The 20,929-nt window shown below is 38.1% G+C and overlaps 1 protein-coding gene across 2 annotated transcripts in view; it reads right to left on the bottom strand.

Moving 5' to 3' along the window:
• Window positions 1–20,929, bottom strand: part of LRP6 (LDL receptor related protein 6) — a 121,989-nt gene that overhangs the window by 55,861 nt on the left and 45,199 nt on the right. The window contains exons 1-4 of one of the 2 annotated variants that reach the window (XM_083819924.1): window positions 15,122–15,279; window positions 3,815–3,851; window positions 1,983–2,179; window positions 1,082–1,213 (exon numbers count right to left, since the gene is read on the bottom strand). In XM_083819924.1, the coding sequence (XP_083676050.1) occupies window positions 1,082–1,213; window positions 1,983–2,179; window positions 3,815–3,851; window positions 15,122–15,134 (379 nt within the window). In that variant the 5' untranslated portion in view covers window positions 15,135–15,279. Of the gene's footprint in view, window positions 1–1,081; window positions 1,214–1,982; window positions 2,180–3,814; window positions 3,852–15,121; window positions 15,320–20,929 lie in introns of those variants that run through there. The other variant, XM_083819923.1, reaches the window with a different exon arrangement.

Below are 20,929 nucleotides of genomic sequence, written 5' to 3'. Positions count from 1 at the left end.
GTAAGTTCTTGCAACAATCTTGCAAGGCTAATTTGGGAGATGCTTTGAGTTTTTCACTTAAGAGCAACAATTTATTTTAATAAGGTTCACACATACAAGTAGTCACACAGAAATAATCAACAGAGAGCATGAAATAGCATGAAATTAAAGAAAACACTGAACAGTAGCCGACAAGCTTAAGAATTTTAAAAACAGAAAACAAAATTTAAACAAATTATTTCTGTATACATTTTATTTAGACCACTGTCAGTAAATTCTGCTGTATCTTTCTATCTACATTTACCTTTGCCATAGAGACAATCTGCATAAAGATGGTTATTTATGAGAGCTAATTAAATCTCAGTGTTTATTTTGATATTGTTAATGTACTACAGCAGCCACAGCACATGCTACAAGACCTCTACTTATAACATGCAATGATTTGAAATCATATATATTAGACCACAATGAAAAACTAAAAGCAGCTTTAGGTGAGCATTAGCAGCCCTCAGTCTCGATCATGTCTTGGGTTTTAAGGCTGAAATACTTCTAACACCTCTAAAAACATGCCATTTTGCTCAGTTCCTATAAACAGATGTAGGTGACTAACTTCATGTGCATGAACTGAAAGAGATGCCACGTGCACGTGTATAAATGGAAATCAGATCTTTGAAAGAAATGTTTTACTTTATAGTCCTACCAGCAAAATACTAATGCATGAAAAATAACGTTAGAAACCTTTTAGAGACAACAGAGGAGGTTGGTATCATTTTCTCTAGGAAAAGGTAACAGAGTCATGTTGTCGTGTTCCCCCCTCCCCCCCCCCCCCAAAAAAAAAATAATCCAGGGAATTAGTGACATGGGCAGAATTATAACCTAAATTTTGTGACTGGAGGTAACCTGCTCTTCAGCTATGAGACTGTTTCTCTTTTTGAAAAGTAGAGGGCATTTTTTCAATCACTTAGCTGTAACACAACAGCATATATCTTTTCACAATTTCCCACCCTTAATGTGCATTATGCAGTGAAGCTGGAAGAACACCTTTCCCTGCAACAAATTACTTTGTGCTAAACCTAAAAGGATTTTTAAAAACAAAGCCTACCATCTTTGCAGGTCTTTCCATTCTCAAGAAGTTTCACACCAGTGGGACATGCACACTGATAAGAGGGCTTGGTAGGAGACATCAAACACAAGTGGGAGCAGCCACCATTATTAATTCCACATGGGTTTGTAGCTGTTAAACATAAATCACACAGATTAATGCTTCTGATAACGAGTGACCTCATCTCATGTGTCAAGACACATACAGTGTTTGAATGGTAGAATCAGTGGCAGCATCACAGATTAAAGAAGGAAATGATAAACACAGAACAAGTAAAAATTAATTCCAAGTGTTGAGTAGTGGGGTATTTATGGTACCAAAACGCATGGATGTTGAATGTTTCCTTTCTTGGGGAAGTAGCACTTAGCTCTAAACAAGAGCCTTGTTTCATCTCTGTTCTTCTCATTTTCACAAACTATTCAACATGTTGGTGCTGAATGTATAGTAGGCTGTATATAATATATATAAATGCAAACAGTAAATTAACGCAATGGTTAAGACAGTGGTTGTTACACAGAGCTAGTCTTGCTTAATATCATCTGCCAAATTAACATCACTTTCCATTCAGGAACTACTACTTGGAAAAAATATGAATACCATGCTGCCTAATGTTATGGCACATGAAACAGAAAAAGGAATATCACAACAGGATAAATGTGGCTATCAGAGAAAAAGCAAGAGACTTTTTTTTTCCACATTAAAAAAAAACAACACAAAATAAAACAAAAAAACCTTAGAGAATATTTGAATTCTCCTTTTTTCCCCTTAATCTCTGCATTGGAAAAGTTGCATCATGACATGAGTGAAGCCACTTGCCACTATACAGAGAGACTAATTTTTTGCAAATCAGTTCCAACTTGCAATTAAAAAAAAAAAAAAAAGGGAAAGCAAGGCAACTTACCATTTGGCTGCCTCTTTTGGCTGAAAGCATGGATATCCATGGGAGAGAAGATGTTGGAATGTATTTCACGCAGGTCCTCCCCAGAGTACTTGCTGCAGGCCAAGATTGAATGCGTGTTCCAGTCCGTCCAGTACAACGTGTCCCCAAACAGCGTCAAAGCAAAAGGATGTGGAAGGGAGCCTTTAACCACCGCTTGCCTAATAGAGTACAAGGAAGAAAATGAATACTCAAACACAGTTCATAATGCAGTTTTGCTCAAACTTAGCCTTTACAGAGTAAGTACTGTTGACCAAAACTTTCCCCTTATTTTTGGGGAACAAGTATAGTATACACAGTTTGATGAACAATTTGGGACAATAACAGAGTCCTATTTTCAGGCTGCCTGCTGATAAAGTCCAAGAGACACCAACAGAAATCATTGCCTATGTTGGTGGTTATTTGTTAGAGCTTTTAGCCCTCAATACCTGGGGGGTTATACATCACCATGTGCAACTGGGGAGAACACCAGCTGATTTTATGCAAATTTGACTGCAACTTGCAGATATGTGATGTCCATCACTGTCAGCCTCAGCAGATTTTAAACTGAGACAGTGTTTAGTCATTTAGCAATCTATCCATATCTTCCAGTTTTGCTGTTTTGAGCCCTCAGAAAAATATTTTAATAACAAATAGTTTCACTGTAAAGAAATCCTGAAAGTTATTTTTTCATGTTTCATTATTATAATTATTAAGCTATTGTTTTTATTACAAGCAGTGCCATTAAACAGTTCTACTGATCTTTTGCCATAGTAATGGTATCATTTCTGAGCAAACTGGGTCACTGTCTGTCTCCAGGTTCATAAACAAAATTAAAGAGTATACCCATATATTTTATGTATATATATACGCACACATGCTCATTAAGCATCACAAAAATGCAGCATAAACATTACTGAAGACAGTTTTTCCAGGTTCTTGTGATGTAGAAACTAATTATCTATACCGAGGTTCCTCAGAACTGGAATTAAGTAGCTTGACTCTTACTTTTTTATTTAGAATCATAGAAAATTTGAGGATGGAAAGGACTCTGGAGGTCATCTGGACCAACATCCTGCTCCAAGGAGGACCACACAAGTACCATTTACACAAGTGATTCTTCCCACCTCCTCTCTTCTTAATTGTATGTGTACAGGCATCCAACATGTATACGAGCCCCCACTGAACAATGGAGACAGCCATCTATCTATCTCCCAGACTAAAAGCCTAAGGGACTGACACATAGCTCTACTACTTCTTCAAGTACAGGGCATATTATGATCATCAGCTTCCCAATTTTCTTCTTGCAGGGAAGAGAGTCATTATCTGTGTATTTACTGAGAGAACACCCACACACTATATACATCTTGTTTGCAAAGAAGTCATTAGCTGAACTGGTTTAGTAGAGGACAAAAATACTCTTATTTTCCAAATATTTTCTGTCAAAATATAACAAAAGAGTATATTAAAGCAAGAAACTTGAAGGTGTGTTCTGCCAATGATTGAGTACAAAGAGACTGCAGTCATTACAGCTCTTTCACCTTAGCTTCTGCAAAAAGATGCATTATCTTTAAAGCTTCTATTTTTTTCCAACTCCTGAGGAAAACATACACATTCCCTTACTTGTCACTCTAGTGTTCCAATTCTACACCAAGCAAAATTTTCTATTTCTTGATATTTTGCACTGGAAAGTAGGACATATTATCTTTTCTTTCTTATCTCTGTCTGGAGTCAGGTATATATTTGCTTCTAATTAAATGCACAAACTAAGCATCTTACAAAAGACTATTGTAATATAATTTACAGCTGAAACCTACCCGACAAACAGCAAAGCCAGAATGACACAACATGCTCCTGCAACAAGAATAAAGGCATTCTAATTCTGTAAACATTTTTGCCAACCCCACCCCTGAACCCAAAATGCCTTCACATTTGAATAATTTTAGTTTAGAGCAGGACTGGTGACTATCCAAGTCTTTATGACAATTTTCATCTGGGACAGAAGCAATAGAAGTCCAGAGCTCTCATAATGCCCAGACCTTCACCATAGACAAGAGACATTTTTCTGAATCTCATCTTGCTATTCACTTAAAACCTCAGATTTTTAAATGTGATTAGTACCCACCAGTTCTCAGTGAAAATAAATCTTCGAGTATAGTAGAAGCTGCTAGATGTGCCTAACTTTTGGGCAACCACGTATCCTTGTAACAATGCATAACGTCAGCTGTGACCCTTATTTAAACCAGCCCTGGAAAGATTCAGGAGAAGTAGGGAGCTGCCTCATTTGACTGCTCTGCCAGCCACAGCCTTGAAGCAATCACTCACCGTTTTACTCAGTAGCTACAAGGAACTGACAGATGAAAATGTCTTTGAGCCCAGATACAACAGTACATATTGCTAGCATTTACTAAGGTGAGAACTACTACTAATATGTAATCCACATATGTGGTTTCCAGCAAGTCATTACAAGATGATAGCACTTCTGATTTTGCTAATAGGAAGTGAGCTTTTTTCCCCTCTGAACACACGTGATGGGCACCAGCAGGTTTGCCAAAAAGCAGCCAGGATGCAGCGGCTGGATTGCACTCAGCAGGCTGTCCCCAGCCTGACAGCTCCGCAGCCTAATGAGGGGAAGGAGGAGAGGGGGGAAAGGGCTGGGGAGACGTAGTGCTAAAAACAGGAGAATGAAGGGAAGAGAGAGCAAGGAAAGACCTTCCCTTGGCTGCAGTAAAGCAATTATGCTCTACTGTGACCTGCACTAAGATCCGCAGAGCTTTGGTTTTGGTGGCTGAGAAGAGGGGGAAGGACTTCTGGCGTAGCCAATTATTTATTAAATACATTTGAGTGAATGTACAGGGCAAGAATGTCACCTGCAGCATTTAACTGCTGCGTCTGACTGACATTTATGAGCATGAGCACCCACCTGGGGTCAAAGAGCAGCCAGGTCTCCATGGCTTTGGCCTCACTTAATAAAGCCACTGACCAGGGCACCAGCTGTGGCACTGCAGGTGTAATTGGACCAACATGACCTGACAGCTCGTCAGTGGCAGCTTCCTTCAGCCTGTACATTCAGCTCAGGTTTGATTCGAATGAGTGATACAACGGCAAAAAGCATTGCATCCTGTTCACTAAGCTCTTTAGTTCCTTCAAACTGCTGCACTCATCCCATTAGCCTCGTTAAAAGAGACACCAGAGATAAGAAGAAAAGTGAGAGATGAGGAGAAGTAGCAGCGTTATGAGCTCAGGAGACATCTCTAGGGCTTCAACAGGATGCAAATTGGCTACATATTAGATGGAGCTAAGTGTGCAGTAACTTTAATAATCTTCCCTGTGCCAAGCATACAATTACACAAATTTGCCTTAAAAACCTTGATGGTGATTGACATTTAAAATGTCACAATCTCTCCTCTGTTTAGTTGGCTGGGAAGGAAGTGCAGAACGAGAAAGCATAGAAGGAAGTTACAAAGAGAAAAGAGATAAAACAAGAAATTTCCACAGAAATTAAATTCTATCTGTGCTGTAGATCACATTTTCCTAAATACAACTATTTATAGTATCATCATGGCAATCAGAGTTGCAATTACAATAAAAACTTATTATACTAAAGAATTTTCTACTGCTTGAAGAAAATGCAGAAGCAGTTTAAATACATTCACTTCTGTTCCATTCTCATTCTGTTAGAGACCTATGAAATACTTTGTGGAGATAATGAAAAAGAAAAATACTAAACAAGTTAAAACAGACGTTACAAAAGGGGCTACTGAACTCTCAAGCAGAACAGACACAGGAAAATTCAGAAAATCTACCTAGAGTTGTACTTACAATGACAAAAAGCTTCTGCTTCAAGATAATATCCTTTTCAGACAAAGAATAAACTCACTTGAAATAAAAATTAGCAAATGCCAAATTTAAATGACAAAGATTAACTTCAAATTTCTACCCTTCATGGCAATCCAGATTTCCTTGGTCTGTCCAACCCCCCCCCCCCCCCCCCCCCTTTGTTTTTTTAGCAACTAGTAGAAGAATTAAAATCCAAATCTGGATTACAGCTATGAAATTTAAGAATTCTGACTTTTCACCCTATGATTTTAAACAGAAAATAATTTATGCTGAAGCTATAATAGTAAATGTAATTGTAGTTCCTTTATCTCTCCATAAAAACAGATACACACTTTTCATCAACTATATTATTCTTTCTATTCTGGTGACACTACAACTACCTAATTTCAAAACTTTTTCAGAATAACTGCATCCTGGCCTGTACTTCACTGCATAATTAACATCACAGCTCATCAGTAATGAAACTCGTCTCTGTATTGGGTCTAATGCAACTGAACAAATATATATATATATATATATGTAATAGTCAGGATAAATATTATGCTGAAATAACAGCTAGCTAAAATAACATTTTGTTTCAGAATAGTTATTGATACAATCCAAAATAAAATGGAGCTGCTACCAACTGAAAGAGAAGAGGAAAAAAAGCCATACCTGAGACGAATTCCAAAATCTGCACAATGCAGGTCAAGAATAAGATAACCAGAGCCCTCTGTCTAATGCTGTATACCAAAATCAATGATTACTAAAGTCTCACTCCATGTGTTTTTATTAATAGATATAGGTACGCATGGAAGTCACACATAGTCTTTACCTGCATTCCTTCTGTTCACCTCTGAGGCTGCCTGTACTCAATGGCAGAGAGCAAGAATTTTCACATCTATGTTTGAACCCATTTCTCCAGCATCCCTCTGGAGGATCCCATATCTATTTCCATCTCCTAAGCTATCGGGCAGTGAAAAAAACATGTTGTTGTATCACTCTTTGCAATCCAATTTAAAATACAACTGTGAAGACTGGGAAAAAATTAAGGTAGTTCATCTTACTGCATCTTACATCTTATATTTGCAACACTGAAGAGTAAATATTCGAGACAGACCTGTATTATAGCTCTCTTATACCTCTCAACTTTTCTCACCCAAAATGAGCAGGGTTAGTAAAGACATACGATTAAACAAAAAGATTAAATCAACCAGCCAGTGAGACCCAGCACAAGTGAGCAATTCAGTTATGCAGCTTGAGGATACAGCACCTGGACAAGAGATGCTGCTGAGCCACTGCAGGCAGGCTTGTGGCAGCAACCCTGTCCACCAGTGGGGCAAGTTCTGTAATTGGATGCACATCCACAGCCTAAGCCAGAGAGGATCAACCACCATGCCAAAAGGGTTGTTCAGAAAGCACAGAAATGACTGATGCTTGTTTGCACATTCAGCCAATCCGAGATGCCTTAATTTCATAAAGCTAATCCAATTCTTCAACAGTAAGATTCAGCGAGACACTTACATGGTAAATGTAAGTGAATATATAAATATAAATACAAAAATACATATTCACTTAAAAATATAAATATTTATATATTCACTTTCATTTTCCATACAAGTATCTCATGTACATACATATATATATATTCACACACATATTTACATATCCATACACAAACATATATTTTTACCACTGCACTTGCTACCTAAACATCTCTGTTTCAATAACCCTAAGAATTAATCTGAGTCAGTACCTGCTTTTTAGGCTATCATAGAATCATTGATCTGGGGGAAATAAAGAAGGATCAGTTATTATTAATAGAGGTATACTTCCATCTTGCTTGCTGAAAGATTTGGAACAGATTAATTACATTTGCAAAACTGAAGAAATACATTAATGAGATATACTATGCAATCCCTATAATTACTGACTGAAGATTAGAGTTTTAAGCAGTGAGGAACTGGGACAGGAGCATAAAATGGAGTGAACGTTTAAGTTTGCATTTGTAGTTCATCGTATGATGCTCTAGTGGTACTAAAATGAGCAGGAGCTGTTTGTAGTGTTTATTCTAAAAAAGTGTACAACACTACCCTTTTCTGCTGCATTTTCTTATACTAGTTTTACTCAGACAGGATACATCCTTGTTGGCACCTAGATACGTGTTGAACACTAAATTTCTGAAAATAAGGAAAAATTTTATATCACAACTTCTTTCCCATAAAAGTTACCATACTGGGATCCAACGACAATACAGTATTAAAAGACTGAAATTCATACCATCCAGAGGTAAAAGCTTTCTGATTAATCTATATATTGTTGAAAAAGTCTTTAAGGGATGCTCATATCTGCATTTACTAAATTTTCATTTATCTTCCTTCCTACACTATACCAGATACATTTTCAGTTAAAAAATATCTGTAGGCTACATTCTTATCAGGCTTTCTTGGTATAAGAAAACAAGAAACAAAACCAACCAAAACAAACAAACAAACAAACGAAAAACAGAACAGAAATTTACGTTGGAATTTCCATCATATTTTCCTTTGTGGACAACAACAAAATGAAAGACATGTCTTCTGAACCTTGCTTTTAGTGTTCATTACATGTTAAAGAAAGCATACAACGGACAGGTTTGCATGATGTAAATTATAATGTTCTATGGAAAATGTTTCTCTCCATCTAGATTTTATGTAACAGCAGAGCATTCAGGGAATTCCAAGAATTACAAAGCTATCACTTCTGACAACTGGAAATATTAGCAAGTGGCCAAAGCACTTGCAGGATGAATCCTGCACACCACCAGGTGAGGCAGGGTGAAAAGCCAACCAGCTGTATGACACTGCACCGTATCACGGCTGCCACAAGGCAGGGCAGGAAGCTCTGATTCTCTCAGAAGCTTCAGAGGTTTCCTCTTCTGCCAACCAAACAAAAACATCTGTAAAGCAAACTTGGAAAACTAAGCTGGAATTTGACCATGAATGCTTGCTCAAATATTCCTATCAGAATACAAGCCTGGTTCTAATTACCTGAGAAAGCAAACAGGAAACACTACTTGTGGGATATACCAGGGTCTTTCTAAACCAAAATATTTTTCCTTTTGCCATTTCTTTAAACTGTGATTGCCATGCACTTCCAGAAAGTACACATTAACAAGTAACAGGTCTACCAACGACACTTCAAACCCCAACTTTAATGAAAGTTTGAAGAAGTCAATCAGAAGTAAAGCCGTGGTTGAGTAATGAAGTCATGCTGTGGGTCATTTTTCAGTCAAACATCGTCATGACATGCAGCATAGGTGAAAGGCCTCTGGTAATAGGGGAGGAGACTGGAAAGCTGCAGGACAAGGCAATGGAGTTTGCGAGGAGGTGCACAGGTAGATGCACTGGCTGCACGTGGCATATGTACTGCATAATCTGCAGCTGCTCTTCCTTTGCTTTCAGCCCAGCCGTGATCCTGAAGTAACTGCATATATCATCTCAGGTCTCAGAAGCACCTCTGACGAGCTGTGGTGTTGCTCCGCCTGGGCTCATCGCCCTGTGCTATGTATTTTTATTAAATGTCTACAAATATGCAGAGACCTGTGAGCTAGTGACTTTAGCCAGACACAGCCTATGCATATCTATCCTACACGCACAGTCAACTACAGATGTTTCAACGCTCTACCTTCCCAGCATTTTATTTCAGAAGCGCCTTGGGGAAGAATCAAGAGATTCACTCTAGTGCTGTGTCCAAATAATTTAATTAATTCTGCTTTGGCAGGCTTCTCTAGCAGCTTTAATTAGGTCATTGTTTGTCTTCTGCATTGTCCTGTAATGTGTTGATGAGGTATTAAAACAGACAGACTTTTCACTGCAGACTGGTTCCTCCTCAGTGACTGAAGTTATTAAATAGTTTTTTCTCATGGAAATATACACAAAGATACAGTATTTTATACCTTGCACATAATGTTCTATACTGTACATATTACACACAAACAATTAAAAATAAACCCTTCTAAATGCAGGGATACAATATTTTTAGCTTTTCATCAAATCTGCAACTAATGATCTGGCAGATAGACCTGATCTGATGCTTGAAAACAGAAAATATGAAAAAAAAAATCAATGCTTGAGTGCAAACTTAAGACATTCACCTCCTTGCAAGAGCTCCCCAGCTTTCTGACAGTTGTTGAAAGTATGTTTTCTTACAGTGGCCTCAAAACCCATCTCATTAGCACAAACACTTCCTGGGGGACCTTGTAAGTGCATTTCCCTTCAGCCAGTAACGTGTTAACTTATTAATTAGAACTGCTGCTGCAGGGTAAAGGAAGAGAAAATTAATTCAAGAGCTGCCTTAGCAGGCCAACCTATCTCGGGTACTCTACTCACAGGAGAGCTGTCTGAAATTCAGTTTTGTTTAATTAGTCCCACAAAAAGCAACTGTTCACTCCGATAAGAGCAGGGCAAGAGCTGGAAAAAAAAATCTCTTCTGTGCACCAATTTAATTTTTTAATTATTGCATTCTGACATGAAAAACTGTTTGTTCCTTTCCCTGGCAAACCAAGGGCATTAGTCATCAGCTTCTGTGCTCTTCCTCTTTATTCTAATGAGCCCATCACTGAAGTAGCCAGGGCTAGCAAGTCCCAGGGCTGGCAGGTAACTAGAGATGATCACCATAAAATTTGCTGTACAGATTTCCTCATAAATTTACAATCCTGACACATATTTACTGAGTGCTACAGCCAGCACTGTCACAGTGCTTCCTAATTTTGATGCAGAGGCTCACAGGTTCTAAAGGGCTTTATTTAGGTCCTGCCTGAAGATGTGACAAAAATCTAGGCCTCCTGTGTTTGTCCCCCTGCATGTTCCTCTCACCTGCCTCCTTTACTCTTCCATTATCCAGACCACTGCACACAAGAAGCCAAGCATTCATGCATATAAATGGCCTTCTCTGACAATAAATCTTCAAATTTTAGTTCTTGTGTACTGCCACGTAAAGAGATGTGATAGTCAGCTTACAGGAATAAAGAGACAAAAAAAAATATCATTTCTTACAGTTATAGAAATATGTCAAGAATGTTTCCCTTTTACTCATTCCAAATATTAGAACAGTCTGAACCTCAATACTTCAAAATTTATCTGTGTGACACTAATTAAAATCTTTTGCTATTTACGTTGTATTTTCTCTCGTCATCCAAACCACAAATGCAGTTTTCCTTGAACTGTTTGAAATTCCTTTTTGATATAAAGATGTTAGTTACTGCTAAATTTCTCACTTCCACCAAAGCAATTAAAACTCATGTCATACTGAATTATATCATATATATATATATATATATAAAATATATAATCACACCTATCTGCTATAGACTCCCACCTCACACTGTGGATCACTGAAAAAACAAACAAACAAAACCCTGAGACATACTTTACTCATTTGTTTCCTGCTATAAGTTAACAAACCTAGTCAAATCCAGAACATTTACTTTATGATCACTTACAACAATCACAACATCTGTTTTAATCAGGAGTATTTTAGCTAGCATCAAGAACAAAAAATAAATAATAAATTACTTTATAAATATAAAAAGAGCAGTTAGAATAATGGTCTATCAAGATCAAATCACTAAAACCAGCAGATTATAAGGAAGCCAAAAATCTGTTTCAAATTAAATTACACAGCAAGTGATGATGTTCTTGTCATTCTCCATTGTTAAGGAAAATGACTTTAAAAGGTAGCCCTCTTAAAAAGGGATTTTAAAGGTGGTGGTAGAATAGAAAAACTGGCCTAATCCCATTATGTCATCCTTTCATGTGAAAGCAAGACCATACAATCATTCTGGGTGTGTCTGTTCAGCATCCATCTCTTCCATGTCCATACCCAATACATTTTGTATCTCTTGGTCAAACATTCAGGAACGTAGGGAATCACAAAAAAAATGCTTCCTTAACACTTGTATGGCTGTATAGGTACAAGGGACCCTAAACCACTGTATTTGACCCACCTGACCAGAGAAGAGCTGAAATATAGGGCCCAAGAGCAATTTGTCCAGCTGCCAGACTTGTCAAGAGTGCACAGCTGACAGTGATGGGAAGCAAGAGATAATTTTGGGTGAAGGTATACAAGAAGCCATGGGTGCATTGAGGGATTGCAACGAGTTCCACTATTCACAGAAAAAAACTGCTTAGTTTTACCTTTTTGGGTGTGGGGATGACCAGGAGAACAGACTGAAAGGGTTCTCCCCCCGCTTTAAAACTTAGAGGGGAGATCTCAAGGATTTTTTGTATGTTTCCAATGGTATATTTTATTTTTAATATTAGATAATCAGTTATTGACAAAGATGAATAAAGTAATGAGTTAAGAGATAAAATACATAATTAGTTGTTGTAAAATACCATATTGAGAATGGTGAATTCTGTTGATTAACTGAAAGACAATATTTAACAAAATTAAATCACTTTAAACAGCCACATTTTTTTCTTCCCTAACATAAACAGAGGCTAAGAGGTCAAGCAGAGAAAAAAAGAAAACACATAAAAACCATTGTAGAACAGCTTAACTTCTGCGATTCTTTCCTTTTTCCCCTATGATGTAATTGCAAAGAATAAAAAAAAATGCTTGGATACAGATGTTGACTATTTTCTGAATCTTCAGAACTTTCTCACACGCCTAGGGAAAAACAGGTGGTGTTAGAAGCAGTGTGCGCTTCTGAGTGCTTAAGGGAAGTCATATGCATTTCCCTCCCTAAAGACTATTTTCCCTTTCTCCCCCTCAAATGGTAACATATTAGCACAGTTCCATGAAACATTACTGATAAATTTCAGTATCAGTTAAAAACATTTAAATATTAAACTAATTATTTTGGTTTTAATGCATAAAAATAATTAGGATATCTAAAATTTAAGTTACTCATCTATGCAGGTCTTTATTGCAGGTTTCACCAATTCCACAGAATTCACTCTGGAATGTGGTAAATGATCCAGGCGACTTTGCTTTCCGTGTCATGAGACACAACCGTTAGATACAACTCTCTGCAGACAGACAAGGTTGGGCATCCCCTTGCACCAAGAAAGATCTGCACCTTAATGGCCTCATTTTTAGTATGAATCACTTCAAGGTTAGCCAAAGGCAGGGAAAGGGGGAGGGGGGGGACACAAAATAGAAACAAAATACTGAAACCAACAGTATTTACACTACTGTGGAACAGATCATCAGGAAGGGAAAAACTGCAAAGGAATCTGTAGCAGAACACTGAAAATGCAGCAGTGACTGCAGGAAATTTCTGTGGAGCCAGAAAGACAGGAGACACTAGATAACACAGGGAGGTTTGTGCTTTGTGGGAAAAACATATAGCTTTGGATAGTGGTGGTGTCAATTTTGATCGGTGGAATCTTTACACACAGTTACCATTTCAAAAATCATCTCTGCATCTTGCATCATGTTATCGAAAGCAGTACAATTTATTGCAGAGCCTGATATATACACACTGTCTAACAGGGCGTCAGCCAGAATGCAGCAGCATGTTGTGATAAAAAGATGGCCCTTTCCATCTCATAAATGGAAGACCCCAAAAAGAGTGACTCAAGAATAAAACAAGCCACCTAATTATCTTGTGGGACAAATCCATAGTGGGGGTTCTTCAGGTGTGACCATATCAGTAGCCATCATGAAGTTGTGTTTTCTTCTCATTGTTACTGTTTGGATTGTTTTGGTTTTGTTGGTTTGTTTCGCTCCTTTTGCACCAACTGTGAGTATTTCCTACTCATATAAGAAAGCCACATTTGGGCTGTAATTTTTCAGGTGGCAAGCTGTCACTGAGACTCATGTGTGATCATTTCAGTCGAGATATGTCTTTTTAAAGTTCTGTTACACATCTGGTTTCATGACTCTCCATTCTTATCAAAGGAAATATATTTTTTATTTTTTTTTAGCCCCAAACCATTTTTACCTGGAACACCCTAAAATCTTTTTCCCTGTTAACCAGTACCAATTTAAAAAAAAGAATAAAACAGACTCAAGTTATTACTGTGCATGACAATTTCTATCCATTTCTCTTCATTACTTGAAAACTTACAGGACTGTGTTCTTTTCTTAAAGCAAGTATCACTAAGAAATCTCTTCTAGTACTAACAAGTTTGTTTTCTTGTGAAATAAATAACAAATTAAGGGCTACCTTGAAATTATATACCCATGTCTCCATGTTTTGAATTCACAAAGCTAGTTATAACATCTATACCCAAGCACACAAATTTAAAACTGTATCCAATTCCTGTTACCTTCTCTAAATAAACACCATTACAAAACTACTGCATGAACTTTTGGTCACTTAACAGGCAGACATTAGGAAGAAAATGACACCACCTTTCAAACCAGCACTACAAAAAATCACGGAGTTCAAAATAAATAGTGGAAACATCGTGGATGCTTCATACATGCTGCCTATGCTCCTACTCAGAAGTAAACACAAAACACCTATCTTGTCAATAAAACGTTTTCTGGAGAGCCTAAATTCTTGTGCCAGGTTAATGGCAAAAGAAAGGACTAATATGTTGGAACGAAGAACTTAAGATACTTCATGCCTAGATAAACCAGCAGAAGCAACACAAGAATTTGCAAAGGATAACCTCAAAAATCATATCCCATATGATAACTGAGCACCAGCTAACTGTGAATCATTTTTGTGCAAACAGTACATAACATAGCTCTCAAGCAATGAAGAAGGTCATCCTCCAAATTAAGGATAAATGCATATATACAAAGTATCAGTTATACCCTTAATTAAGAAGTAACCACAACTGGATCAGAAAGGATTACATCATCATTATAAAACTGTTAGAGAAAAAACAGCTATTTTAGCATAGTTCTCTGTAAAGACTTTTCCACTTATTTCCCAACCCCTAGGATTAATAAAACTGAAAGACTTAATGAAACTAAAGATCGTCATCTATAATGATCCACTTTTTCAGGTTATTTTCTGCAATTCTAAATATCACAGCAAGAAAGGAACAGAATACCTATCAAAAATGGAAATTTCTGCTAATAGCCTTATACTATTAGGAATAGTATTCAGGGATTCCTTTATAGGACTAGTTCTGAGAAAAGACTTAGTGAGTTACAGGATACCTCAAAGGAAGCACACATTCAACTTCACAGTTCTGGAAGAGGGAGAATGGGGAAGGATGAGAGTGTCTGATAGCACTAGTTGGCTTAAAATTTTGCAAGTGCTAACATGCCAATTCCCTGCAACAGAGCTCATGATATTGCTTAAGCAACATCTTCTAAGAAAAGCACAGAATTACATAGATCAAACAAAAACCTCTTACCGATGACTTCCATCGAGATTTGATTTGTGGATGAAATTCAGTTTAGCATCTGCCCAATAAAGTTTCTGTTCCTCATAATCCAACGTCAATCCATTTGGCCAGTAAATGTCCGTGTTGACTATAATGGAGCGGCTTGAACCATCCATCCCAGCACGTTCTATCTTTGGCACTTCTCCCCAGTCTGTCCAGTACATGAATCTATAATTATTTAAAATAGAAAAAAAGCAATTGTATAAATCTACAATTGGAACATTGGATACAACTTTCAGTAAGGCAAAGGCTCTTTCTGTTTTGCAGAGACAGTGTCTCCAGAGCTCTGTTCTACTGGGTATGATACACATGTCCTGGAAACACAACAAAACAAAGTCACTTTAAAAACTGGAGAAAAGCAATTTAAGACAAATCCACAGCACTATGTCAAGTTATACTTCCAAGTGAAAAAGTTGGGTATATCCAACAGAACTTGACAATAACCTCGGAATTTAACATTAAACAGCAAAGATGGATATTACAGTCATAAAATAGACTATTCAACATGGGTCAGAGCAATAGGGGCCAAAGAATGATTTGTTGCTGACATAGCTGATGCATGTAAGCAGTTAAGCAGATTTGACTGAAGGCCAATTCATGTCCTTTTTTTTTTTCCTCCCGCCAAGAGAAATTTACAGAAAGACAGCTAAGTCAACATATTTAGAAGCATAATTTTCACCCACTGATTGGACAAAACACTGTAAAATCTTCTAAGACTGGGGAAGCGAGTTTTAAAATGCGTTAGCAAGTATTGGCACATGTTTAAACATTACTTAGTAAGTGATGGGGGAGGGAACTTATCTAGATGCATATAAGACTGAGGTGAAGCTAGGGAAATCACTTTATTATGGCTGTAGGCTAGTGAGAAGGAAGAATATTTGTCCATTTTCTGCAGGTGGTAGAAGATTGATTTACTTTTCTGGGTTGTTAACAGATTGCAGAATTAAACAGAAATAATATTTAATGTAAACAGATTAGACAAAGTATGTCAGTGAAGCTTGCTCTGTTTTGTTGTTGCAGCTGGGACAGACGAAAAGCCTACTGTCCTAAATTGCTTCGCATAACCCCATGACATCTGCCAACATACCTGCTTGTATCTGTGCTCCCTAACCTGCCTCAATCAAAACAATCCAGACTTGGAAAGATCTGAGGCCTTTAAACTAACCCAGATCATCACACAACCACAATATGTCATTATATGGTGCCCACATGTGAAGAGGCCTGGCCACCCATCCTTTAAAGAAAAACAAATGTGCAACACATTTAAGAAACGTTTGCAGATGAAGTTATTCTTGGCAAAGATTTATTTTTTTATTTTAAAAAGTCAGGAAATTCCATGTCATATTTTTCCCCTTAATTCATGTCTACAGCATGTTTGTTTTAATGCACAGCTATATCTGTGGACAGAAATGCAGCTGATTAACACAAATATTGCCCTATTCAATCCCAAGTGAGTCATTCTTTATGGAGCAACATGCCCGTCTTAAAACACAGAGCACAAATATCTGAAGAGAACATGTAAGATTTCTGTAGACATGAATGAGTGCTATAGAGAAACTGTTTTCCTGCCAGTAAGAAGAAAAAACAAATAATCTTCAGATAGGTAGCACAGTAGCAAGTCACCTGGTCAAGCTGTGCAATAAAAAGAACTACATAGCTGAAAAAAGAAAAGTTTAAAAAGTCAGACAGCACTCTGCCAGAGAGCATGTGCGAGAAAGAAGAGAGAAAAAGAAATGGTTATTTTAAACTTCTTTAAAAAGACCCTTCTTTACGCCAACTGTCACATCTCAGACTTCCAAATACTTCATCAAGGTTAATAGGTTCCAAGGTCCTGGCCACCCTGCTAGATCGATTTTTCAGGCTGAAACAGAGAGCTCATTAGTTGCTGTACAGCCTTGTCTTCTTCCATGTCTCCTTCTCACCTCTTATGCACACTACAATTACTCAAGCAAAAAACAGGTAGGGGAAGTTTGGCCACAAAGAAAAGCCTTCCCGGACTTCACAAAACCAGCCCCATTTAATTTGTCAGAGGAACACACATGCACACAGCATTTGCTTTAAGATTCAGCAACACTTCCAATCAGTTCTGATGACCTCTGCTCTGTTTCTGCAAGAGGTTGCTTTTTGTTCTCCGCCCTGCCCCCCCCCCCCCCCCCCCCCCCCCCGTCATCTGTTTGTTTTCCACCACCTTGCTTAAAAGCCCACAGGTTTTAATGTCTCCATTACAAATCTTTGGAACCAGTCATGCTCCAGCTGATGGCATCAAGGGCCATATTTCATTTGGGAAGCTGGACATTTCCTTGTTGCAGAAGTAATGGAGGTTATAGCTTGATGGCCATTTCTTTTAGTAACAGCTGCTTTTAAGCAATTTCTTGCAGATCATCTTTTGCTTCCAGTACAGTGCTTATGTGTCTATGGAGCAAACTGGATTCAAGGAACAGGTTTGGGCTAAAAATCAGTCATCAATCTGAATGCATTCCTGTGCACAGCTCTATAAACACTTGCACACAGGCTGAAGGTTTCTGTAGCTGCCTAAACCACTACCAGTGCCAACAATGCTCACCGAGCTCCAATTTCAGTTTCTTATTCAGAAAGTGTCCTTAAGGTCTGCCCCACAACAGCTGAGAGAGTGGCAAAGGATGCTGGAGCAGGGGGGGGATGGGAAGAACTGTTTAAAACAACTGGAAGAAATGCCCCCCCCATAACCACGCTTTAGGTTACCTGCAATTACTCTGAGGCAAGGGAGACCTGGCTAACAGCCAGGGTGTGGGGCAGCAGGCAGACAGACAGATGGACACGATTGCAAATTCCCATTACTGCAGAGATGTCTCTACAGATTTTTCCATAGAGATCTTGGATCCCTCTTCCAGGTAATGTCAAACTGCTCACATCTGTGCAGTACCAGTTGCTCCCTTCTGGAAGGCTTACGGATTCTTGTTGGATTATATAATGGTTGGCAAGTGAGCCATACAAAGACCATGCAGAAAGATGTTATGACGGACAGACTTACTGAATGATGGTAAGCCAGCCATATAGAAAAGGAAAGGGTCATTCTTCCTCCCCCCTCCTCTTCAAATATATTGAACTATTTCCATTAAAAACAAACAAACCAAACAAACAAAAAAGCAAAGTCCACAGGATATAGCAATATATTAACTGAAACAAACTATCTTGGGCCAACTTATGCCACTCAGCACCTAAAGACTACAGTTTGACTTGCTGGTCTTCTCACCTACTTACACCTTGCTAGAAAATTTAAATCCAGGAATTGAGGTTTTTAACTGTAGCCCAGAAGAGTAAGAAATAAAAAACATATACACATAGCATGTTTACTCCCTAGTGGTTCAGGCATGGAATTTGTCTCCATGCCAGGTAATCCTGAAACCATGAGATCCTGAGGGCAACAGACAAACAGGCTGCAACTGAGGTTGGCAAGCCTGCTTGGGTCCAGAAACAGAAATGCTTTCACATGCTTCACTCAGGTTAATAGTTCTTCCAGTCAGTCGCAGTCAGGACAGAGAGTATGAGGGCTTAGAGACTTGTCCAGCTGCTCGTTCCTGCCTCCTGCTGCAGACCACCCCCCACCGGTGGCAGCAGCGGGGACGCCAGCTGGTGCCTCGCTCCTGTAGTTAGGTACCAGTTCCTTTGGTCAAACTCATCTTCACAGGGAGTCTGAAACTAGGATGGAGAAGCGATAGTGTAGCAATGCAATAAAATGTAAAAACTGCAGAGCTGAATAAATATACCCCATGTCTAAGGATTTTCAAACACAGAAGGCAGACTTCCTTACTTAAGAGTACAATACTTAGCAGGAAAAGCTTTTATTTAGTATCAGATCAACACAAATAGAGCCAAATCTCTCTTAAATCTAACCTAAAAAGATATATCACAGCAGATTAAAAATAATATATATATATTTCCTATTTAAATAATTAACCATTAAATTTTAAAAACTTTGGTTTTAATCAAAAAACCTTAATATTTTGCATCCTGTTAAAAGCCACGCACATCAGTCTTCAATAGCAAGACTTCAGAAATGGCTGCAAGCTGTTACAAAAATATAACAAAAAAAACAAAAAGTGTATTTTTATTTTTGTACTATTGTAATTTTAATATTAGGTACTGTGTCAGGAAATGATACAACCCCCTTTAAAGAATTAACGTACATCAAGTATTTGAAATATATTTGTAGAAAAGAGGAAAGTTTCTAGACATCAGTGCTTAGCCGGTATTTTGACTGCGACCCAGAGCATTGTTTACTGCTAATCCAGTTGTAAAAACATTTATCTTACAGGATTATACCAACTATAAATATAATGAACAATAAAAAGATTTGATTGTTTAACCCCTACAAACATTTTTCTACGCATCTCACTTAAGTAAGGTGAAACAGATTCTAAAACTTCCTCTTTTTAAAAGGTTTTGCCATTGCAAAAGAAAGGAAACAGCGTTTCTTGGTTTCACTCTGTGAGATGCACAAAGAGTAAATAATAGAGCTTTTTTTTTTTTTTTTTAAACAAACCTTAAAGTCTGGGCAAACTGAGGGTAGGAGATTCCACATACATAGAAAAAAGCTTGCAGAGTACAAATGCTGAGACTAAATGCTATAATTTAGCAGTGATTTCCGACGGTACTCACACCAAGACAGAAATTCATCGCCAGCACCCATCGGCTTTGCAACCTTCTGATCTGCAAGGCTCCCCAGCACTGATGCAGATCATTTCAGCCCTGCTATCCCACATGAAGCTAGGCCCCTGCCAGCAGTATCATTAAAACCCAGGCCCACATCGAGATGCACACAGCTGTTTCACTCATTGAGCAGAGAAACTGTACATGACACTTAGCTGATTTTAAGGCAGCTAATTGGGACACCGTACAGGGCAGGCAATCATTCACCTTCCCAAGCATTATTCTGTGGGAAGAACAGCTGCTTAATTGGGACAGCCAATTATTTGGTGAGGCCCTTCACAGTGAATGCTCCAACTTTGCAATTAAGCTTGTTTGGGTCCCTGAGAGCCTCTAAGCTCTACGGGGACACAAGCAGTCTCCCAGCTTCAGAGCCAGGAAAGGTTTCAGAAGCTCAGCAACCCCTGTGGAGCTCATCAGCTCTGTGATGGGCCTTGCAAAACTCAGCGCTCGGCCTGCTCTGGTTCCACATTAGCAGGACTGGCACCCATCTAATGAAGAAAAATTAAGTTAAATAATATACATAGTTTTCACGAAGTACTCGTGTCTTATATACATGTGTTTGGCTACCTAAAACAGCTCTGGACTTTAGAGGAAGAAACGTCTGTGGCCCTTCATGACTTCAGGAAGAAACAGCCTAAAAAAGAGACTATTCAAGTGTCCTTAGCAGAAACTTCTCAAGGAAGGCTTACAGAGGCATGGAAACTGCAATCCAGAAGGACACTGAAGTGTCAAATGAAACAGAAAATGGAATTTCAAATGGACTATAAGTACCACAGGAAGGTTTTAGCATGAGCTTTCTCAAGTGATTACAAAGTTCAGGAAATACTTTCAAGTCCTTCAAAAGAAATAAAAAATGAACATAGCCAATTAACTATAGAGATAATTCTTCATAAAAGAGAGTTGGAAATATCTCTTCAGGTTATGATCAAGATAAACACAAGAGAGATGTTCTTAGCTAGCTGAGAACTGTAGTCTTTTGTAATAGTTTGTCTCTATGAATAAGTATAGACATTAGTTGAATGTTATTTTCAGAGTTGTTCTACAGCCATTTCCCATGTTAACACTCAGTACATTCAAGGGCAATTTTTG

Source organism: Anser anser (genome assembly GCF_964211835.1).
Source record: "Anser anser genome assembly, chromosome: 1".
Lineage (NCBI taxonomy): Eukaryota > Metazoa > Chordata > Aves > Anseriformes > Anatidae > Anser > Anser anser.
This window is presented reverse-complemented; position numbering and strand designations above follow the sequence as displayed.